Genomic DNA, 21,278 nt, shown 5'->3' on the forward strand with positions numbered 1-21,278 from the left:
AGCGACTTACAGGAGCAATTAGGTTGAGGTGCCTTGCTCAATGGCACATCAACAGACTTTTCACCTAGTTGGTTCGGGATTCGAACGAGCAAACTTTCGGCCCAACCGCTAGACACATCTCTTTCACATTCATCTCAGCATCATTAATAGCTGGTAGGACAGAAAAAGCTGATATCTCAGAGAAGAAATTAACTGGGAAGCTAGGAGCATAAGAAAGAGGGATGAAGACAGAAGTTAAGCAGTCTTGTTTGAAACAGAAGAATGTGTCTCTTTCTATTGCTGGGGAAAAAAAGTGGTTTGAGAGTGAGAGAGTGAGCGGAGCAGGGGAATCTGTTTTCCTTTTAGGAAAGTATTATGTTTGATATGCATTTCCTGAGCACTAGCCTCAGCCCATTTGAGAGAAAGAAAGAGAGAAAGAAAGAAAGAGAGAGCGAGCATGGCCGTAACTCTGTAGGCTGGGCAGGTTCTTTACAATGACTCATGCCCGAGTCACTGCTGAAATATGAAACGCAAGGAGCGCAAAGCCTATGATGCAGGGAGCGTCAGCGTGTGCACACACATACACCCTAACACACACATCCACCCTAACACACACACACATACACCCTAACACACACACATACACCCTAACACACACACAGGGGGAAGCAAACACAGAGACAAGCTTGCAAAAACACACAAAAACATATCATACTGTACTCATAAAAATATTCACAAACACACTAGGACATACACACAGGGACATGTACGCGTGTACAAACAGGTTGGATTCTCTTGCTTTAATTAAAAGAGTTCTCCTGTCCCCCAGACAGGGCTGCGGGGAGTGAAACACTGGTAATTAAGTGTCGTCAAGTGGAGTTATAATGTGATCAGCTAAGAGGTGCTCATTAGACAAACTGTATTCCAATAGAGCTCCATGCATGTATAATGATAACCAAAAGATTGAGAGAGAGGGGAGTAAAATAAGAAATGGGCTGTGTAATACAATTGAACAGGAGGGCTCACTATATTTAGGTAACTTAGTGTCCCTGCTCAGAAGGAGCTATATTAGTGGCCAGTATTAAAATGTTGAAGGATTACTACTACATGCCTAACCGGGACTTTGTCCTTTAAGGACTAAAAGAGTATCCAGCCAGGGTTTCTGGGACGCCAACTCTAGATCTCCAGTCCAATGCCCTATGGTCTTTCTCTATCTTGCCAGCTATAGCTCTCTATCTCTCAGGGCTCTAGTAGCCAAAACACACCCTCCTCCAGCCCTCTTTGGCTGGTGTCCCTGCTAGCGTAGTGACAGTTAGTGCAGGTCTCACCTGGAGAGGCTGTTTGTGGAGCTGGCTAATCTCCCTCTGTCACTGCATGGGGATCCCTGTCAGCGCAACAGGGCTCAACTCAGTAGTGGTTGGTCCCTCTATATCATTCTTCGGGGATAACATCCTTAGCTAAACACAGACCCACTTAACCCCCCCACCCCCACCAACTCTCTCTCTCTCTCTCTCTCTCACACACACACACACACACACACACACACACACACACACACACACACACACACACACACACACACACACACACACACACACACACACACACACACACACACACACACACACACACACACACACACACACACACACACACACACACACACACACACACACACAGTTCCCACCTCGGGCCCAATAAATTACTCCACTACAAATCGATCTATTAACGAGCCTTGTCGCTTCCCAAGGGGGCGAGGCACAATGATTGAGGGAGGGGAGGGCAGAGAAAGAGGCCTCTCTTCGCTACCAATCCCTTGATATAAATCCTGGGTGGTGAGCCATGGATCTTGTCTGAGCAGGACCTGTCTCGGCCCTGCCAGAGAGGTAAAGTACGGATAAAAGAGAAGGGACAGGGAGCCACTCTGGTCCTGAAGTGGGACAGGGATGGGGACAGAGATGGGGACAGCATGGGATGGGGTAGGGGGGAGATATTTTGGAGCACTGTGGCTTGAGTGTGAAATATGTAAGTCCTGCAGTGCCAGCTGTGTGCTATTCTTAGCCCTCTGGTGTTCCTGCATTCAGGGCGACAGAGGGGAGAGTGGGAAAGGGGAATTGGCAGGAATGAACTGTAGAGAGGCCGCTGCCGTGGCTGCTACTGAGGGGATGTCTAGCATTGTGACTCTCCTCATTCAGGGCTGCCGTTTTTATCTCCATTACAGGGACTCCAACTGTTCCAGTGACACTTTGAGTTTTTCCCTCACACTCTTTTTCACACGACTTAATATAATTTCACCCCTCGGTTTTTCCACCATAACGCTGACTTTTGTAAATATGTTATCATGATTTCCATAATGCGATTTCTCATATGTAAACTTGTCACTGTGTTTTAAAGCTTCCTTTGGAGATAAACACGCTGTGATTGTGAGAGGATTAGGTGTCATCCAGAGATGCTCTAGAGACGTCATACAGACGTTGTGGTCTTTGTTACTGCAGCACTGAAAATCCCTTTGTAATTACCATAATTGACCCAACGATCTTGATAGCGAGAGCTTTTTCTTGTAAAGGAGCTATCTCTCTCAGCTTGTATGTGTTCTTTTCGTCTGACAGCTTAACCAATATAGTAGTTGGCTGAGATTCAATAACAGTTATACTCAAGTTAAAGGCTGGTTTAAAGCAAAAGTGTCTGGAATAGAATGGCTATTCTAAATACTTGTTGTTGTGCGTTAGTGAATTCTAATCAGGATGCAGTCATGTTTTATTGAGAAATTATCCCTCTCGTAAACAAACACTCTAGGTCCAGATTGTTGATTTGATAACCATTGCAGGGTATTGATTTGCGCCGTGCTGCTGCCACAAGTGTGCTCTCATCTTGAATTAGCAGACATCCGGCCTTTTCACATGGTAATGAACATTTGCACCGCTCGTCTCAGCCCTGGCAAATACAAGGGAGGAGATTTCCAATATGATATGGAGACATGTTTTTGTCAATATACAGTAGTCAACAATGCCTAATCATGCAGTTTTTGTCAATATACAGTAGTCAACGATGCCTAATCATGCAGTGCATATTGAGCCCCAGATGTTGTGTTATGAACAAGACAAGCTACTGTATCTGTAAGAGAAGCAGCCCTGAGGGAATAGGAGTGGTATTTTAAGGTCATGTTAGGCTGTGTTAAGATGTTGTGAGAGACTGGAAGTCAAGGCAGTCAGTCAGTGCAGTCACTTCTCTGATTCTTCTCTTTGAAGGGCTCTCCATGCTGCCACTCCCACTTGGTGTCATGGTAAAGTTACTGCAGGGTTCTGTACTGCCAGCACTGCAGACAGAGAGAGGAGGGTTACTGCTGTCTGCTTCTGTTGTTCTACCTGAGATTGACTACTTAGAATAATGAAGCAAGTCAAGTTAAATTCATGGACATAGGACTTGTTTTTGTTCTGAAGTCATTAAATTTTAATTCACTTTTAATTTTGTAGGCTAAGTCCAATTATTTATATCATATGTCAGACTTTTATTTGCATTTGTCCAATTAAATAGCTTTACACATTTCTGCTGCCTCCTTCTAGTGCTCAGTAAAGTAAGTACATCTGCATAATGTAAAATTGTTCATAACAAACGCACAGTCATAAGCTTCAGACTAATCTAGTCGTTGGATATGAATGTGTTGCTTCTGGTAAGTCAGGGGCTTTCCTGACATGCATTTTATGCTGGATATAGTAATTATTAAAATGTTAATCATAGTCTGTGAATTGCAGGTGCATGGTAGCAGACAATGGAGGTGTTACTGGAGAGGGAGGAGGGGAGGGGAGAGATGGAGAATTACATCCCTTTGTAAGAAAAGACCCCTAAACTGCTTGAAATGTTATCTTTCCGCCGTAACCCTGGAGACAGAATCTCGAAAATTGAATAAGTTGCTGAAGTCTTACAGATGTTGTATGTTGCCTAGCAACTGTTTTTACTTCCCTCTTTTTTCCTGGTGTATTTCTTCGGGTCTGTCACAGTTAATTAAGTTGCACTGGAGACACACGGCTGGTAATGGAGGGACTGGTTTATTTATTTGTCCATTAATAATTCACATTAAGCAGGGCCACTATTTTAGGTTGGTCCTCCATTTAAGAGAAAACCCAACGGCATGACTCCATGTCTTAGTTTACCATTGGAGTGGGATCTTGTCAGCGTTGTCTGTCACAACAAACAACAAACACCAAACACCCGTCTTCATTGGTCATCCCCCTTGTCATGTCCCGCCCCCCTCCCCTTGCATCAGGTGAGAGGTTCATTTTAGCTCTCTGCAGTTTGAGCCACAGCTGATTGGCAGGCGCAGGCGCGTCCGTCACTCTGCCCCGGGGAGGGTTGCAGCTCTAATTAGGTGACTTGGCTCGCCTGCCTCCCAGGGCCGATTCCTACAACAGACACACGATCAAGACGCCCCTTCCTTTGTAGGGTCTTGTAAAGGTGCCGGCAGAGGGCAGAATAAAATCACCTGTTTAGTTCCGAGAGCCCTAGAGGCCATTTTTTGCACCTGTTTTTGTGCTTTTGTGTCTCTCTCTTGTCCCCTCTGCTATGCTGTTATGTGCAGAGGTCCCTGTGCACTGTAAAATGCCAGAGGGGGGAAAATCAGGCAGTAACACAAGTTAATTTGATTTCAATGGGCTAACTGAAGAAGGGGGATCTAGCCTGTTCTGATTTCTCAAAGGCTCTCAGCATTTCCAGAGCCATCCACCATGCCTCATGTGGAAAAAAGATTCTTTCTGGTTTTCATAGTAGTTACATTTTTCAACACTGGGCTACTGTGGAACAGGCTGGTTTCAAGGGTTGAGGTAATTTCAGTTTCCAATTCAAATCAGTTCAGGAGCTGAGCAATAATAAAAATAAAAAATATATGTGAAATCTATTTATGACTTGAATTTCAGAAGAGTTTTGGAATTTGAGCTAAATGGATTTGACTCGTGTTGCTGTAGAGGATTTTGGGATGATACGTGAGTCATGTCTACAGTACCGTCTTTTGAATAAACCCCAAATATTGGCAGCATGTCAAGTGTCTTCAGATATTTGACGGGCTGTAAATGCCACCCTGACAGAAAGTGTTTCACAGAAGCCGTGATAGGTAAAGCTGCTGATATAAGCTGTCTCTCAATTGCCTAAAGTGCTCTCCTCTGTCCAACTCTATTGCTCTTACATTGCTACAAGAATCCCAGAGTGGCATCTCTGTTCCACTCTTTCATCTTTCAGCATGAGACGCTTTGATACCAGGTTCCCATCTTCTAACTGGCGAGGAGACCCACCTGTTCAAGTGACCCACATTCTTAAAGACTAAAAGGCTTTGATAGTAAGTGAGTTTTTAGAAAGTCAAGCTGTTTGCTAAGCTGAATTTAGCATTCAGATGGAAGAGATAGCATGGTGTGTTGATAGTAAGTCAGAGTGTACAGTGAAGTCCCCTGGGCTCCTTGAGAACTCCAGATTACTCTGTGCTTTATGTTTCTGTCGCTGATTACAAAATAAAATTATTTATTTTGAATTTGTCTATGGGGTAGATCAGGTTTAATATTGCAGCTAGATTGTAGCTTCCATCAATGCAATTGTCTGCATCATTTTCAATCCCCCAATATATTATTTTGTAAATATATACAGTTGAAGTCGGAAGTTTACGTACACTTAGGTTGGAGTCATTAAAACTTGTTTTTCAACCTCCACAAATATCTTGTTGACAAACTATAGTTTTGGCAAGTCTGTTAGGACATCTACTTTGTTCATGACGCAAGTAATTTTTCCAATTGTTTACAGACAGATTATTTCACTTATAATTAACTGTATCACAATTCCAGGAGGTCAGAAGTTTACATACACTAAGTTGACTGTGCCTTTAAACAGCTTGGACATTTTCAGAAAATGATGTCATGCCTTTATAAGCTTCTGATAGGCTAATTGACCTCATTTGAGTTAATTGAAGGTGTACCTGTGGATGTATATTGAGGCCTACCTTCAAACTCAGTGCCTCTTTGCTTGACATCATGGGAAAATCAAAGGAAATCAGCCAAGACTTCAGAAAAATAATTGTAGACCTCCACAAGTCTGGATCATCCTTGGGAGCAATTTCCAAACGCCTGGAGGTACCACGTTCATCTGTACAAACAATAGTACGCAAGTATAAACACCATGGGACCACGCAGCCGTCATACCGCTCAGGAAGGAGACACGTTCTGTCTCCTAGAGATTAACATACTTTGGTGCGAAAAGTGCAAATCACTCACAGAACAACAGCAAAGGACCTTGTGAAGATGCTGGAGGAAACAGGTACAAAAGTATCTATATCCATAGTAAAATGAGTGCTATATTGACATAACCTGAAAGGCCACTCAGCAAGGAAGAAGCCACTGCTCCAAAACCGCCATAAAAAAGCCAGACTACGGTTTGCAACTGCAAAATTTCTTTTTGGAGAAATGTCCTCTGGTCTGATGAAACAAAAATATAACTGTTTGGCCATAATGATCATTGTTATGTTTGGAGGAAAAAGGGGGATGCTTGCAAGCCGAAGAACACCATCCCAACCATGAAGCACGGGGGTGGCAGCATCATGTTGTGGGGGTGCTTGGCTGCAGGAGGGACTGGTGCACTTCACAAAATAGATGGCATCATGAGGATGAAAAATTATGTGGATATATTGAAGCAACATCTCAAGACATCAGTCAGGAAGTTAAAGCTTGGTCGCAAATGGGTCTTCCAAATGGACAATGACCCCAAGCATACTTCCAAAGTTGTGGCAAAATGGCTTAAGGACAAAGTCAAGTTATTGGAGTGGCCATCACAAAGCCCTGACCTCAATCCGATAGAAAAATTGTGGGTAGAACTGAAAAAGTGTGTGCGAGCAAGGAGGCCTACAAACCTGACTCAGTTACACCAGCTCTGTCAGGAGGAATTGGCCAAAATTCACCCAACTTATTTTGGGAAGCTTGTGGAAGGCTACCTGACACGTTTGACCCAAGTTAAACAATTTAAAGGCAATGCTACTAAATATTAATTGAGTATATGTGAACTTCTGACCCACTGGGAATGTGATGAAAGAAATAAAAGCTGAAATAAATCATTCTCTGTTCTATTATTCTGACATTTCACATTCTTAAAATAAAGTGGTGATCCTAACTGACCTTAGACAGGGAATTTTTACTAGGATTAAATGTCAGGAATTGTGTATTTGGCTAAGGTGTATGTAAACTTCCAACTTAATCTGTAAACCGTATACCTTGGGATTTGGAAATAGCCATGGGAGGTTTTTTCAATACCCTCCATACCTTTGAAAGTTTTTCTTATGTTTTCAATACATTTTAATATTTGTAGCTATTTTTTTTGTCAATACCTGCAGTCAACTTGTGCAATGCGTTAGGAGATAATGCAGATCGCGTTCTTATTTCACTTGTCACATTTTTTTATGTTATGAATCTTACTTATTTCCCCGGCACAGTTGAGCCAGTCATGTGTTTGTTTGTAAATAGCACAACAGGAGAAAGCGGGAGCAGGTATATCCAGCTGTGCATTGACAGGGGTCGCGTTTTATATTGAAAGTCAACAGTTTTTTTGCTTCAATGGAGTGATCAGGGACGTACAACTATAGTTTTCCTTTACATAAAATACATTAGTGCAACACATTCGGTGTAAAATAGCTCCATTTTCATCAGATGACAACAGAAGTGCAACGCTATTTGGCTGGCAGCCACACTTAAATGAGCTTAAAATGAAGAAGCAAGGTCTTTTTGCAAAAACGATGCATGGCCATCATATTTCTAATGTTTAGGCTTATCATAGAAAGAATGTAGCCAGCTATATTTCTTCATGTTTTGCTTTAATATTGCATTTCACCGTAGTACTGGAGAAAAGAAGCTACATATCATTTGCAGTGCTGTCTACTGATTTGAATGCCTGTTTGTGAATTCTCATCATAGTTTAGAAGGGCAACTGAAGCACAAAACGAGTCTGATGCCGAGCATAAATTACATTAAGAGGCATTTTAGATCTGTGTTTACAAAACTCCAGCAAGATATTATGTGTTTTATCTTTTTTTCCTGCGTGAAAAACACAGAAATTTGCATTAATACAACCCCTTTAACTTGCTATCTAAGTAAGTGGCTGAATTAATAAGGTGACGGGGCATCATATTGTTTTAGCTTTCTGCTGTGTTTGAGAAGTAAAAGCCCTTTGGAGGAGTTATTTGTACAGCTGCCACTGTTATCTTGATTTCCTTGCGTTTTTACTCTTCTCAGTTCTTGGCCGTCTGCTCCTCTACCCTCTTCTCCAAGCAGGCAAGCCGTTGCCTTAGCGACTCTAGACTCACAGCGACTCTAGACTCACAACAGACACAGTGTGTAGACATGCTGCTGGAGAGCCAGTACTGCATGCGTCAAAACTTTGATCATTTGCACGATATCTCGTTCCTGTTCGCTTGTAAATGTCAAACTCACCAAAAATGACATTCGGTAGTTCATACATATATATGTATAACTTTTGGCGCTAGATTACCTGGCTTTGCAATTAGTTTATTTTCTTTTGCGCTCATTAGCATATTTAGCTAGCAGCCTGCAAGGAAATGTGCTATTACTTTTGCAAATTACTTGTTAGCATTCTGGTAATAGACGCCCAATGGTCTTTTTAGCATTTTTTTGACACCCCTCTGTGTACTACGCCGATAATACCATATATCCCTTGCTGAGAGAAGGATGGAATGACGATATGAAAATCTGGATGCCTCCCAATCCTAGAAGGAAGTGCTCTGCCCACTATACAGTCATGTCTCTGCCTGTGCTGTCATGCATGACCTTGTGCGTCAATGTACGTCTATTTGTTTTTTTGTGTGTATTTTCTCCCCTTTTTTCTCCCAATTTCTACTACGATCTTGCTTTTGCAGTGCCTTGCACTCGCGTGTATGTGTATCAGTCTAGAGGAAAAATTACATTTGCGACATGGAGGTCAAATACAAACAATCCATTCATTACTACTCGGAAGCTATTCCCCAACACCCCAAGTTGTTAAGGCAGGACAATAAGGTGAATGTTTTCTCACTCCACAAGAACTCTTGTGGCTTCGCCTTTCTGTCTGCCGCTGACCTCAAAGGTGAAGATTGAGTCAACTGTGCTTACGTGTCTGTGCAGAAACCTTGTAATTATATTATGGGGGTTTCCCTGTTGTTATTTGTCTCCTGTTTAGAGTCTATGGGTTTTCTATTGGGTTGTGTGTTAAGGCTGTATACAGTAGGTTCACTATCACCTTACTGAGTTGTGCTGGTTTGCTGAGGCTCTATATAGTGAGTCCAACACACTACATGTAACATCTACAGTGTCTTAATACGTTATATAAGTGTGCCTGTACTGTATGTGCCTGACTTTTATCCTCACTAAGTTATGTGTCTGACTCTGGCCGCTACTTGCAATTTCAGCTATGTGTGTGCCAAAGGTTCACCAGAGGAGACGCTTTGACTCCCATATGTGTTTGATTACAACCAGATGTCGAGTGTTTTCTGTTTGACCCTTTTGCAGGATATTGTATTGGTTGATACCTGAACACAAATACTGTAGTATAGTCATTCACCTGTCTGTATACTAACACATACAGTACCAGGCAACAGTTTGGACACACCTACTCATTCAAGGGTTTTTCTTAATTTTTTACGGTTTTCTACATTGAAGAATAATAGTGAAGACATCAGAACTATGAAATAACATAGATGGAATCATGTAGTAACCAAACAAGTGTTAAACAAATCAATATATATTTTATACTTGAGATTAGTCATCCTTTGCCTTGATGAACACTTTGCACACTCTTGGCATTCTCAAATTGAATCAAATCAAATGTTACTTGTAACATACACATGGTTAGCAGATGTTAATGCGAGTGTAGCGAAATGCTTGGGCTTCTAGTTCCGACCATGCAGTAATATCTAAGAGTACAGTATATACATATGAGATGAGTATTGTAGGCTATGTAAACATTAAATAAAGTGGAATTGTTTAAAGTGGCTAGTGATACATTTATTACATACATTTTTCATTATTAAAGTGGCTAGAGATGAGTCAGTATGTTGGCAGCAGCCATTCAATGTTAGTGATGGCTGTTTAACAGTCTGATGGCCTTGAGATTGAAGCTGTTTTTCAGTCTCTCGGTCCCAGCTTTGATGCACCTGTACTGACCTCGCCTTCTGGATGATAGTGGGGTGAAAAGGCAGTGGCTCGGGTGGTTGTTGTCCTTGATGATCTTTTTGGCCTTCCTGTGACATCAGGTGGTGTAGGTGTCCTGAAGGGCAGGTAGTTTTCCCCCGGTGATGCGTTGTGCAGACCTCACTACCCTCTGGAGAGCCATACCGTTGTGGGCGGAGCAGTTGCTGTACCAGGCGGTGATACAGCCCGACAGGATGCTCTCGATTGTGCATCTGTAACAGTTAGAATTTTTTTGGTGACAAGCCAAATTTCTTCAGCCTCCTGAGGTTGAAGAGGTGCTGCTGCGCTTTCTTCACCACGCTGTCTGTGTAGGTGGACCATTTCAGTTCGTCCGGGATGTGTACGCCGAGGACCTTAAAACTTTCCACCTTCTCCATTGCTGTCCCGTCGATGTGGATAGGGGGCTGCTCCCTCTGCTGTTTCCTGAAGTCCACAATCATCTCCTTTGTTTTGTTGACATTGAGTGTGAGGTTATTTTCCTGACACCACACTCCGAGGGACCTGACCTCCTCCCTGTAGGCCGTCTCGTTGTTGTTGGTAATCAAGCCTACCACTGTAGTGTCGTCTGTAAACTTGATGATTGAGTTGGAGGCGTGCATGACCACGCAGTCATGGGTGAACAGGGAGTATAGGAGAGGGCTGAGCACGCACCCTTGTGGGGCTCCAGTGTTGAGGATCAGCGGGGTGGAGATGTTGTTACCTACCCTCACCACCTGGGGGCGGCACGTCAGGAGGTCCAGGACCCAGTTGCACAGGGCGGGGTCGAGACCCAGGGTCTCGAGCTAAATGACGAGTTTGGAGGGTACTATGGTGTTAAATGTTGAGCTGTAGTCGATGAACAGCATTCTTACATGCTTGCGTCGTCTGTGGACCAATTGGGGTGGTAAGAAAATTGGAGTGGGTCTAGGGTGTCAGGTAGGGTGGAGGTGATATGGTCCTTGACTAGTCTATCAAAGCACTTCATGATGACGGAAGTGAGTGCTACGGGGCGATAGTCATTTAGCTCAGTTACCTTAGCTTTCTTGGGAACAGGAACAATGGTGGCCCTCTTGAAGCATGTGTGAACAGCAGCCTGGGATAAGGGTTGATCGAATATGTCCGTAAACACACCAGGCAGCTGGTCTGTGCATGCTCTGAGGACGCGCCTGGGGATGCCGTCTTGGGCCAGCAGCCTTGCGAGGGTTAACACGTTTAAATGTTTTACTCACATTGGCTCTCTCAACCAGCTTTACCTACAATGCTTTTCCAACAGTCTTGAAGCAGTTCCCACATATGCTGGGCACTTGTTGGCTGCTTTTCCTTCACTTTGCGGTCCAACTCATCCCAAACCATCTCAATTGGGGTGAGGTCGGGTGATTGTGGATGCCAGGTTATCTAAGCAGCACCATCACTCTCCTTATTGGTCAAATAGCCCTTACACAGCCTGGAGGTGTCTTGGGTCATTGTCCTGTTGAAAAACAAATGATTGTCCCACTAAGCGCAAACGTGGTGGGATAGCGTATCGCTGCAGAATGCTGTGGTAGCCATGCTGGGTAACTGTGCCTTGAATTCTAAATAAACCACAGACAGTGTCACCAGCAAAGCACCCCCACACCTCCTCCTACATGCTTCACGGTGGGAACCACACATGCGGAGATCATCCGTTCACCTACTCTGCGTCTCACAAAGATACGGCCAAAAATCTCAAATTTGGACTCATCAGACCAAAGGACAGATTTCCACCAGTCTCTAATGTCTAGTTCTCGTGTTTCCTGGCCCAAACAATTCTCTTCTTCGTATTGGTGTCCTTTAGTAGTGGTTTCTTTGCAGCAATTCGACCATGAAGGCCTGATTCACGCAGTCTCCTCTGAATGGTTGATGTTGAGATGTGTCTGTTACTTGAACTCTGTGAAGTATTTATTTGGGCTGCAATCTGAGGCTGGTAACTCTAATGAATTTATCCTCCACAGCAGAGGTAACTATGGGTCTTCCTTTCTTGTGGCGGTCCTCATTAGAGCCAGTTTCATCATAGCACTTGATGGTTTTTGCGACTGCGCTTGAAGAAACTTTCAAAGTTCTTGACATTTTCCGGATTGACTGACTTTCATGTCTTAAAGTAATGATGGACTGTTGTTTCTCTTTGAGCTGTTCTTGCCAGAATATGAACTTGATATTTTACCAAATAGGTCTATCTTCTCCACCCCTACCTTGTCACAACACAACTAATTGGCTCAAACGCATGAAGAAGGAAATAAATTCCACAAATTAACTTTAACAAGGCACACCTGTTAATTGAAATGCATTCCAATTAGTTTTGATGTCTTCACTATTATTCTATGATGTAAAAAATAGTAAAAAATAAGGACAAACCCTTCAATGAGTAGGTGTGTGTAACGGGCTTCCTCCTTCTCCTCATCCGATGAGGAGTAGCAGGGATTTGACCAAAATGCAGCGGGTTGTGAATACATAATGGTTTAATAAACAAAAACAGAAGAACACGACGAACACTTGAATAATTACAAAACAAATAAACGAATGTAGACAGACCGGGACACGAACTTACATACAACGTGAAGAACGCATGAACCAGGAAAACAGACTACATAAAACGAACTAACTAACAAAAACCGGAACAGTCCCATGTGGCGTAACATACAGACACTGACACAGGAGACATTCACCCACAAACAAACAGTGAGAACAACCTACCTTAATATGACTCTCAATTAGAGGAAAACGCAAAACACCTGCCTCTAATTAAGAGCCATACCAGGCAACCCAAAACCAACATAGAAACAGAAAACATAGACTGCTCACCCAAAACTCACGCCCTGACCAATAAACACAACCAAACAACAGAAAACAGGTCAGGAACGTGACAGTGTGTCAAATTTTGACTGGTACTGTATACAGTTGAAGTCAGAAGTTTACATACACCCGAGCCAAATACATTTAAACTCAGTTTTTCACAATTTCTGACATTTAATCCTAGTAAAAATTCCCTGTCTTAGGTCAGTTACGATCACCACTTTATTTTAGTAATGTAAAATGTCAGAATAATAGTAGAGAGAAAGATTTATTTCAGTTTTTATTTATTTTATCACATTCCGAGTGGGTCAGAAGTTTACATATACTCCATTAGTATTTGGTAGCATTGCCTTTAAATTGTTTAACTTGAGTCAAACATTTCGGGTAGCGAAACTCTTTTTAAGTTCTGCCCACAAATTTTCTATGGGATTGAGGTCAGGGCTTTGTGATGGCCACTCCAATACCTTGACTTTGTTGTCCTTAAGCCATTTTGCCACAACTTTGGAAGTATGCTTGGGGTCATTGTCCATTTGGAAGACCTATTTGCGACCAAGCTTTAACTTCCTAACTGATGTTTTGAGATGTTGCTTCAATATATCCACATAATTTTTCATCCTCATGATGCCATCTATTTTGTGAAGTGCTCCAGACCTACCTGCAGCAAAGCACCCCCACAACATGATGCTGCCACCCCCGTGCTTCATGGATGGGATGGTGTTCTTCGGCTTGCAAGCATCCCCCTTTTTCCTCCAAACATAACAATGATCATTATGGCCAAACAATTCTATTTTTGTTTCATCAGACCAGAGGACATTTCTCCAAAAAGGACGATCTTTATCCCCATGTGCAGTTGCAAACCGTAGTCTGGCTTTTTTTATGGCGGTTTTGGAGCAGTGGCTTCTTCCTTACTGAGCGGCCTTTCAGGTTACGCCGATATAGGACTCGTTTTACTGTGGATATAGATTCTTTTTTTACCTGTTTCCTCCAGCATCTTCACAAGGTCATTTGCTGTTGTTCTGGAATTGATTTGTACTTTTCCCACCAAAGTACGTTCATCTCTAGGAGACAGAACGTGTCTCCTTCGTCCTTCGGCTGCATGGTCCCATGGTGTTTATACTTGCATACTATTGTTTGTACAGATGAACGTGGTACCTTCAGGCGTTTGGAAATTGCTCCCAAGGATGAATCAGACTTGTGGAGGTCTACAATTGTTTTTCTGATGTCTTGGCTGATTTCTTTTGATTTTCCTATGATGTCAAGCAAAGAGGCACTGAGTTTGAAGGTAGGCTTTGGAATACATCCACAGGTACACCTTCAATTGACTCAAATTATGTCAATTAGCCTATCAGAAGCTTCTAAAGCCATGTCATCGTTTTCTGGAATTTTCCAAGCTGTTTAAATGCACAGTCAACTTCGTGTATGTGAACTTCTGACCTACTGGAATTGTGATATAGTGAATTGTAAGTGAAATAATCTGTCTGTAAACAATTGTTGGAAAGATTACTTGTGTCATGCACAAAGTAGATGTCCTATCCGACTTGCCAAAACTATAATTTGTTAACAAGACATTTGTGGAGTGGTTGAAAAACGAGTTTTAATAGCTGTAACCTAAGTGCATGTAAACTTCCAACTTCAACTGTATCCACTGAAAGCTCACAGTTAGATTAATCTCTTCTTCTCTACAGATCGGGGAGAGATCTCGCTTCTCACTTGTTGCTGTTGTCAATCACAGGGTCTATAATACAAAAGCAGCCCTGCCACACAGATAAGCGAGAGATTGAGTGCAAGAGAAGAGAAAAGTGAGATAGTGGTTAGAGGAAGGTCAGACCTCTGATTTCTTTCTGTGACTGAAGGAAAACCCCTGTTTTTTGCGTTGTGTTCATTCAGAGATGGGAGAACTAAGGGCCGGTAAACAAGGTGCTTGAAACAGTGCTGTTTTTATTAGCCATGGTAAAAAACAAAAAATCTAGCTGACTGGCAGTGGAGTGGAAGAAACTGGTTGTTTCCGTGTGTTATGAGTGATTTGTGTTCCCTCGTATTATGAGGGATAAAATGGCACTGGCCCTCTCACTAGCTCTGTCTGTGTTGTCATGACCGGGCGTGAGTCAATGTAGGATGAGGTTTGTCCTTAGACACTGATCTAAGGTCAGTTTGGCATTTTCCCACTATTAGTAAAGACCAGGATTTGGGGAGTTTACGCTGATCCTAGATATGTGCCTATGGGTAACTGGGACTCACCCATTGTTCACTAATGACTTGTAGTATCGACTACAGTAGGTTGGCCCCTACAGGGTTAGTTGATTTCAGCTGATCCTAGATCTGTGCCTATGGTCAACTGGGAGTAGTTTCAGGCCTTCTAGGCTAGCGGTAGATAGAGCAGCTGCTCCTTGGCTCCCAGGCTACACAGAAACCTGCCCTGGGCCTGCACACACACACCTCATTAACACATCACTCCTGTTATCATTGGATAAAATTACTCTTGCCGACCGACAACCAGAAATTGGGCCTTTGGAAGCGAGGCATTGCTTTTAAACACCCTTAATTTGCATCACTGCTCTGGTGTGTGTATACACTGAGTAAACAAGACATTAAGATCACCTACTCTTTCCATGACCAGGTGAATCCAGGTGAAAGCTATGATCCCTTATTGATGTCACTTGTTAAGTCCACTTCAATCAGTGTAGATGAAGGGAAGGAAAAAAATGTTAAAGAAGGATTTTTAAGCCTTGAGACAATGGAAACATGGATTGTGTATGTGTGTCATTGAGAGGGTGAATGAGAGGGTGAAAATATTGAAGTGCCACAAATGAACTTTTAACAAAGCACACCTGTTAATTGAAAAGCATTCCAGGTGACTACCTCATAAAGCTGGTTGAGAGAATGCCAAGAGTGTGTAATGCTGACATCAAGGCAAAGGGTGGCTACTTTAAAGAATCTCAAATATAAAATATATTTTGATTTGTTTTGACACTTTTTTCATTTCTACATGATTCCATATGTGTTATTTCATAGTTTTGATGTCTTCACTATTATTCTACAATGTAGAAAATAGTAAAAATAAAGAAAAACCCTTGAGTGAGTAGGTGTGTCCAAACTTTTGACTAGTACTTTATATTAGCCCACACACCTATAAGGATTCACTTTCATGCTAGGCTTAGGACCTCATATTGAAGCTTATATAGACTTCAACTGACGTATAAAACAATCTTAAAACTATCTACTTTGGTTCAGATACAAGCATCATGAAACCTCTAACACAATAAATGCATTTGACTTGGTGAAAATACTTTTTTGGTACCTAACTTGCTTACCACTTTTTCCGTGTGGTTTCTTCCTTCACAGACTCCATGAAATTATGAACATTTCCTAAATATTTGGTCAAATGATACAGTTCATTTTGTGTATGGTTTCCTACAGACCAGGGTGGCTCAATTTACCCATTTCGCTCAATTTACCCCACTTTCCCCTACTGTGCTAATGTATTACATTTACATTTACATTTAAGTCATTTAGCAGACGCTCTTATCCAGAGCGACTTACAAATTGGTGCATTCACCTTATGATATCCAGTGGAACAACCACTTTACAATAGTGCATCTAACTCTTTTAAGGGGGGGGGGGGGGGGGGGGGGGTTAGAAGGATTACTTTATCCTATCCTAGGTATTCCTTAAAGAGGTGGGGTTTCAGGTGTCTCCGGAAGGTGGTGATTGACTCCGCTGACCTGGCGTCGTGAGGGAGTTTGTTCCACCATTGGGGTGCCAGAGCAGCGAACAGTTTTGACTGGGCTGAGCGGGAACTGTACTTCCTCAGAGGTAGGGAGGCGAGCAGGCCAGAGGTGGATGAACGCAGTGCCCTTGTTTGGGTGTAGGGCCTGTATTAGCCTATAGCAGGAGTTTCAATGGGGTCATGAGGGTAATTGATACGGTAATTTAAATGTAGCTACAGAGTCCAGCTACCTTAGTGATTCTAGGGGGGGTACAGTGCAGTCTCAGCCATACAGAGACCCTACATGGCCTCACAGTGAACCTGTTTCAGGTTTAGAAGTGACCCCTGTCAGATTCTGTGTCTAAGGTTTTCACATTCACACAGAGTGACTCCAGCGGATGGTGGATGTCTGCTCCTTTGCTTTGGAAGAAGCACATCCGGGCCTATTTTTAGGCCAGATTATCGACTTGCCAATGTTTATATCTCAGATTACACACACTCTGTCATTATGGAAGAGTGGCCTTGTAATTACGAGGCATATTTTTCATAGGGGCTGTTCCACCAAAAACACTTGTATGCTATACTGTACAGACTACAGAAAGACAATTTCACACACACACACACACACACACACACACACACACACACACACACACACACACACACACACACACACACACACACACACACACACACACACACACACACACACACACACACACACACACACACACACCGTGTAGCAGCTGCAGGAGGAAACGTCCCTTCCCCTAGGCTCATGATGGTCACATGTTGGCAGGAGTGAGATTCTGACCCCGCCACCCCCTCACACACACAAACACACACATGCCCTTCTTTAAAGCTGGGACCCTCCACCCCAAATTTCCAACCACCTAAGCACATTGAGATCTATTTCTCCAGCAAGGTGCCCTATTTTGCTGCGTGTTTCCATCTAGTCTGTTCTTCCATCAAGCTCCAATGGGACAGACAGTATTCTTTTCTGAAAGTTGGCGAGGGGTGGCATGGTGCCAGCCAGGACGGCGTGCCAAGCTAGGCCCTCACAGCTGGCTGAACACAGGAGAGGAGCCTAGCCCTGGCAGCGTGACTCTCCGAGAGGTCTCCCTTATCCTGCCAAATCAGCCTCAGTGGGTATTGAACGGAGCCTTTGTAAGATGTTCATTCTTAGCCTTGTTCTTCATAGACACCCGCACTGGAGCCTAATTTGAAGACTCTGTGATATTGAGTTGCATTCAAAAGCAAAATCAATGTCTCTTGTGGAGAGAGACTTAACGCTTTTCAACCATCATTTCCTAATGCGGATCAACGGTCCGTTGTTTATTGTATATAAATACAACCCACAGAAGTGAAACGACAGACTCTGTACACATGACGGCAATATTCCACCCTGGCCAGACTGTTTTCCTGTCTGAGAAAATCTATCCTCTGTGTCCTTGGTGTGTCTTCGCGTCTGTTTAAAGATCCCTCTTCCCGGTGCAGTGGGGTTGTCCTTTTTACTGCTCATCGATAGATTGAACAAACGTCCTATTTGACAAGGTTGCCGACTGCCTCACTCCCCTAGCCCTCTGATAGGCAACATAAACGTGTTACATTCCATCAAATGAAATTGAGAAGATGTCAGACACTGACTGTGCTCCAGTGATTGACCCTGACACAATTTCTTCCCGTTCTTCTCTCGCTCCTTGTCTTCCTTTCTTTTTCTCTGTTGCTCTCTCTTAATCTCTCCCTCCCTCTCTCCATTTCTCTCTTTCTCACATGTGCCTATTCGGGTGTCATACTATAGAGTATATTCATTTTACAGTGGCTATGGTGAAGATAATATGATTCATATGGGTAGAACAGTTACAGCACTGCCTAGTAGCAGTGGATTTATTCCCGTTGCAAGGCAGAAATCAGAGCCCTGTTAGCAGGAATGCCATAGAGCTCTAGGTTACAGTATATTTAATATAAATGTAGCAGCCCATTATTCACTTAACATTGTATACAACTTTATTTGACGTGAAAGAGCTACAACGAGTGCATCAGTTGTCTCAGATTATAAGGATAGAATAGGGTCTTATAATGAATTTATCATGTCAGTGTCATTCAATTCTAAACCTTTTCAATAATGAGGGCACAGTCATTGAGGTGGAAATGTTGATTTATAGTGGGATCAGTCCTAGAGAATTAGTTTGTGGTTATGTCATATTGAGGCCACTCTTCTCTTTCATTACAGTAATCCACCACTCAATTACAATTCAACCAACTTTATTGATGCTAATTATGATAATACAAAAATGATTACAGTATACAAATATAATATCACTCTGTCTCTCTTTGTGTATTGTAATTCAATGAACTTTATTGATACTAATTACAGTATACAGAAGTAATAATTACACACTCTTTCTCTTCTGCTCCAGGCAGAGCTGACGGGCATCAAGTGGAGGTGCTACAGCTTCCGTGGCGGGGGTGAGTACGGGCCAGTGATCTCGGCACCAGCCCAGGACGACCCGGTGCTGCGCAGCTTCATGCGCTGCGTGCAGGCCAACCTCCTGTGTGTGTGGCGCCGCAAAGTCAAGCCTGACGCTAAGGAGCTGTGGATCTTCTGGTGGGGCGACGAGCCCAACCTCTCTGACATCATCCATCACGAGCTGGAAGGTGAGACCCCCGCTGCTGAGAGCTGCTGAGAGCTGCTGAGAGCTGCTGAGAGCTGCTGAGAGCTGCTGAGAGCTGCTGAGAGCTGCTGCACATTCATACGCTCATCTTCTGGGTCTATACGTGTTAGAAATTGTGACAGAATCTGAGATTTTATTTTTAGTATTGTTTGTTGTGTAGCGTTGTGTGGTGTGATGTACTGTGTTGTGTTGTGTAGCATTGTGCTGGCTCAGGAGAGTCTATGTGATGAAGCACACAGTAACAGACTACCTAAGTGGATTTGTCTTGCCGTTGTTCGGATCCTTGCGTGTCTGTGTGTGTGCATTACCCAAAGATATCTCACCCGAAAGAGTGCCACTGTCAGCACTATCGCCTCTATTTATATAAGCATTTGCATTATCTGGCTGCACATGTGCAGCAGGGAACCCTAGCTTATTGACTAAGCCAGGGGAAGAGAGTGAAAAGAGAGGGAACAAGAGGAAGGAGAGAAGCATTGGTTTATGGAAAGGTTTGGGTAGTATAGCAGAGAGAGGGGAGAAGGTAGAGGAGAGGAGTACAGAGTAAAGCAGAAGAGAGAGGAGAGGAGAGGAGGAAAGGAGGAAGGGGAAGACAGAGGGTGGTGTAGTGGAGAGTTATATATGTGATGAGAAGACAGGAGCAGATAGAAGATTCATCCCTCTTTCTCTTCTTCATGAAAGGTGACATGAATGAACGGTGATGCCTTTGTATGGATCAACGTCGCTGGATTTTGTTAAGGAGTTCGTTTAACTTGTTTGGGTGTGTGTCTTCCCTGCTGTGGTGGGAAACGGACTGTACATAATGAAATCACAGATTTGTAACCTCTGCTGTTTCCATTGTTGTTGTTGGCTATTTCAACACTAGGAAGTGAGTTTATTTTGAGATACTCATTATCCCGGAGATATTGATAGACAACGCTTCAGTGAAAGAAAAATTCCGGGAAGTGTGTCCATCTTGGAAAAGTAGTGAAATGCATTAATATGTGCAAAGTTACAGCTATTGATATTTATGAGCATCTGGAATGTTAATAAGAATTTCTTGTGATCCTCTTGACATGCCCAATTAAACAAAGGATATGTTGTTTCAGGAGGACTGTTTATAAAATCATCAAAAGCCACAGAGAGAAACATTCACTCTGCATCACATTATGGTAATATTCTTCACAACATGTCACACGTCTACTGTCTTTTACAATATTTGCCTTGAGTGAGCCTTATTAATAATAGTAGACAATACAGCACTTTGGAAGTGAGAAATGAATCGCTAATTAAGGGGTAGATTCATTCTTTGCTAGTTAATTTGCCGTTATAATGTGGAATCCGTTAAAGTGTGTGATGGGGGACTGGAAGAACAATTGTAGTGTCCCTGTTGGTATCCCAGGGGGGAATCATATCCCTGTTTCTCTAGGGCTGCAGTGACTTCTCTCTCTCTCTCTCGCTCTCTCTCTCTCTCTCTCTCTCGCTCCACACAGTCTCTCTCTCCTGTCTCTCCTGTCTCTCCTCTCTCTCTCTCTCTCTCTCTCTCTCTCTCTCTCTCTCTCTCTCTCTCTCTCTCTCTCTCTCTCTCTCTCTCTCTCTCTCCCCCTCTGTCCCCACACAGTCTCTCTCTCCTGTCTCTCTCTCTCTCTCTCTCTCTCTCTCTCTCTCTCTCTCTCTCTCTCTCTGAGGCTGGGCCAACGCCTGATCCGGAGATTACATAAAGCAACAGCATCTATGTATCTGATGCATTTAATGAAATGAGATGGAATGCTGAGAGGAGGAGGAGGACAGCATGAGGTTAGTCCACTAATCTCCAGGCTTGTCGTTCCTCGCCACTGGGCCACACTCATCGATTCTCGTCATTGGCCAAAATAGTGTATGCAGGAGAAAACACTGTGGTGCTGCTGATTGCATAACCTCTGTAGGATTTCACCGCTGCTAATGTCTCTCTAC

General features: G+C 43.1%; 1 protein-coding gene across 3 annotated transcripts in view; it reads left to right on the top strand.

The window, feature by feature from the left end:
• LOC129818437 (mediator of RNA polymerase II transcription subunit 13-like) overlaps positions 1 to 21,278 on the top strand; it is a 119,756-nt gene that overhangs the window by 4,061 nt on the left and 94,417 nt on the right. For all 3 annotated transcript variants that reach the window (XM_055874297.1, XM_055874299.1, XM_055874298.1), the window contains exon 2: positions 19,095 to 19,332. In XM_055874297.1, the coding sequence (XP_055730272.1) occupies positions 19,095 to 19,332 (238 nt within the window). The remainder of the gene's footprint in view (positions 1 to 19,094; positions 19,333 to 21,278) is intronic.

Source organism: Salvelinus fontinalis, chromosome 21 (assembly GCF_029448725.1).
Source record: "Salvelinus fontinalis isolate EN_2023a chromosome 21, ASM2944872v1, whole genome shotgun sequence".
In the NCBI taxonomy this organism is placed as follows: domain Eukaryota; kingdom Metazoa; phylum Chordata; class Actinopteri; order Salmoniformes; family Salmonidae; genus Salvelinus; species Salvelinus fontinalis.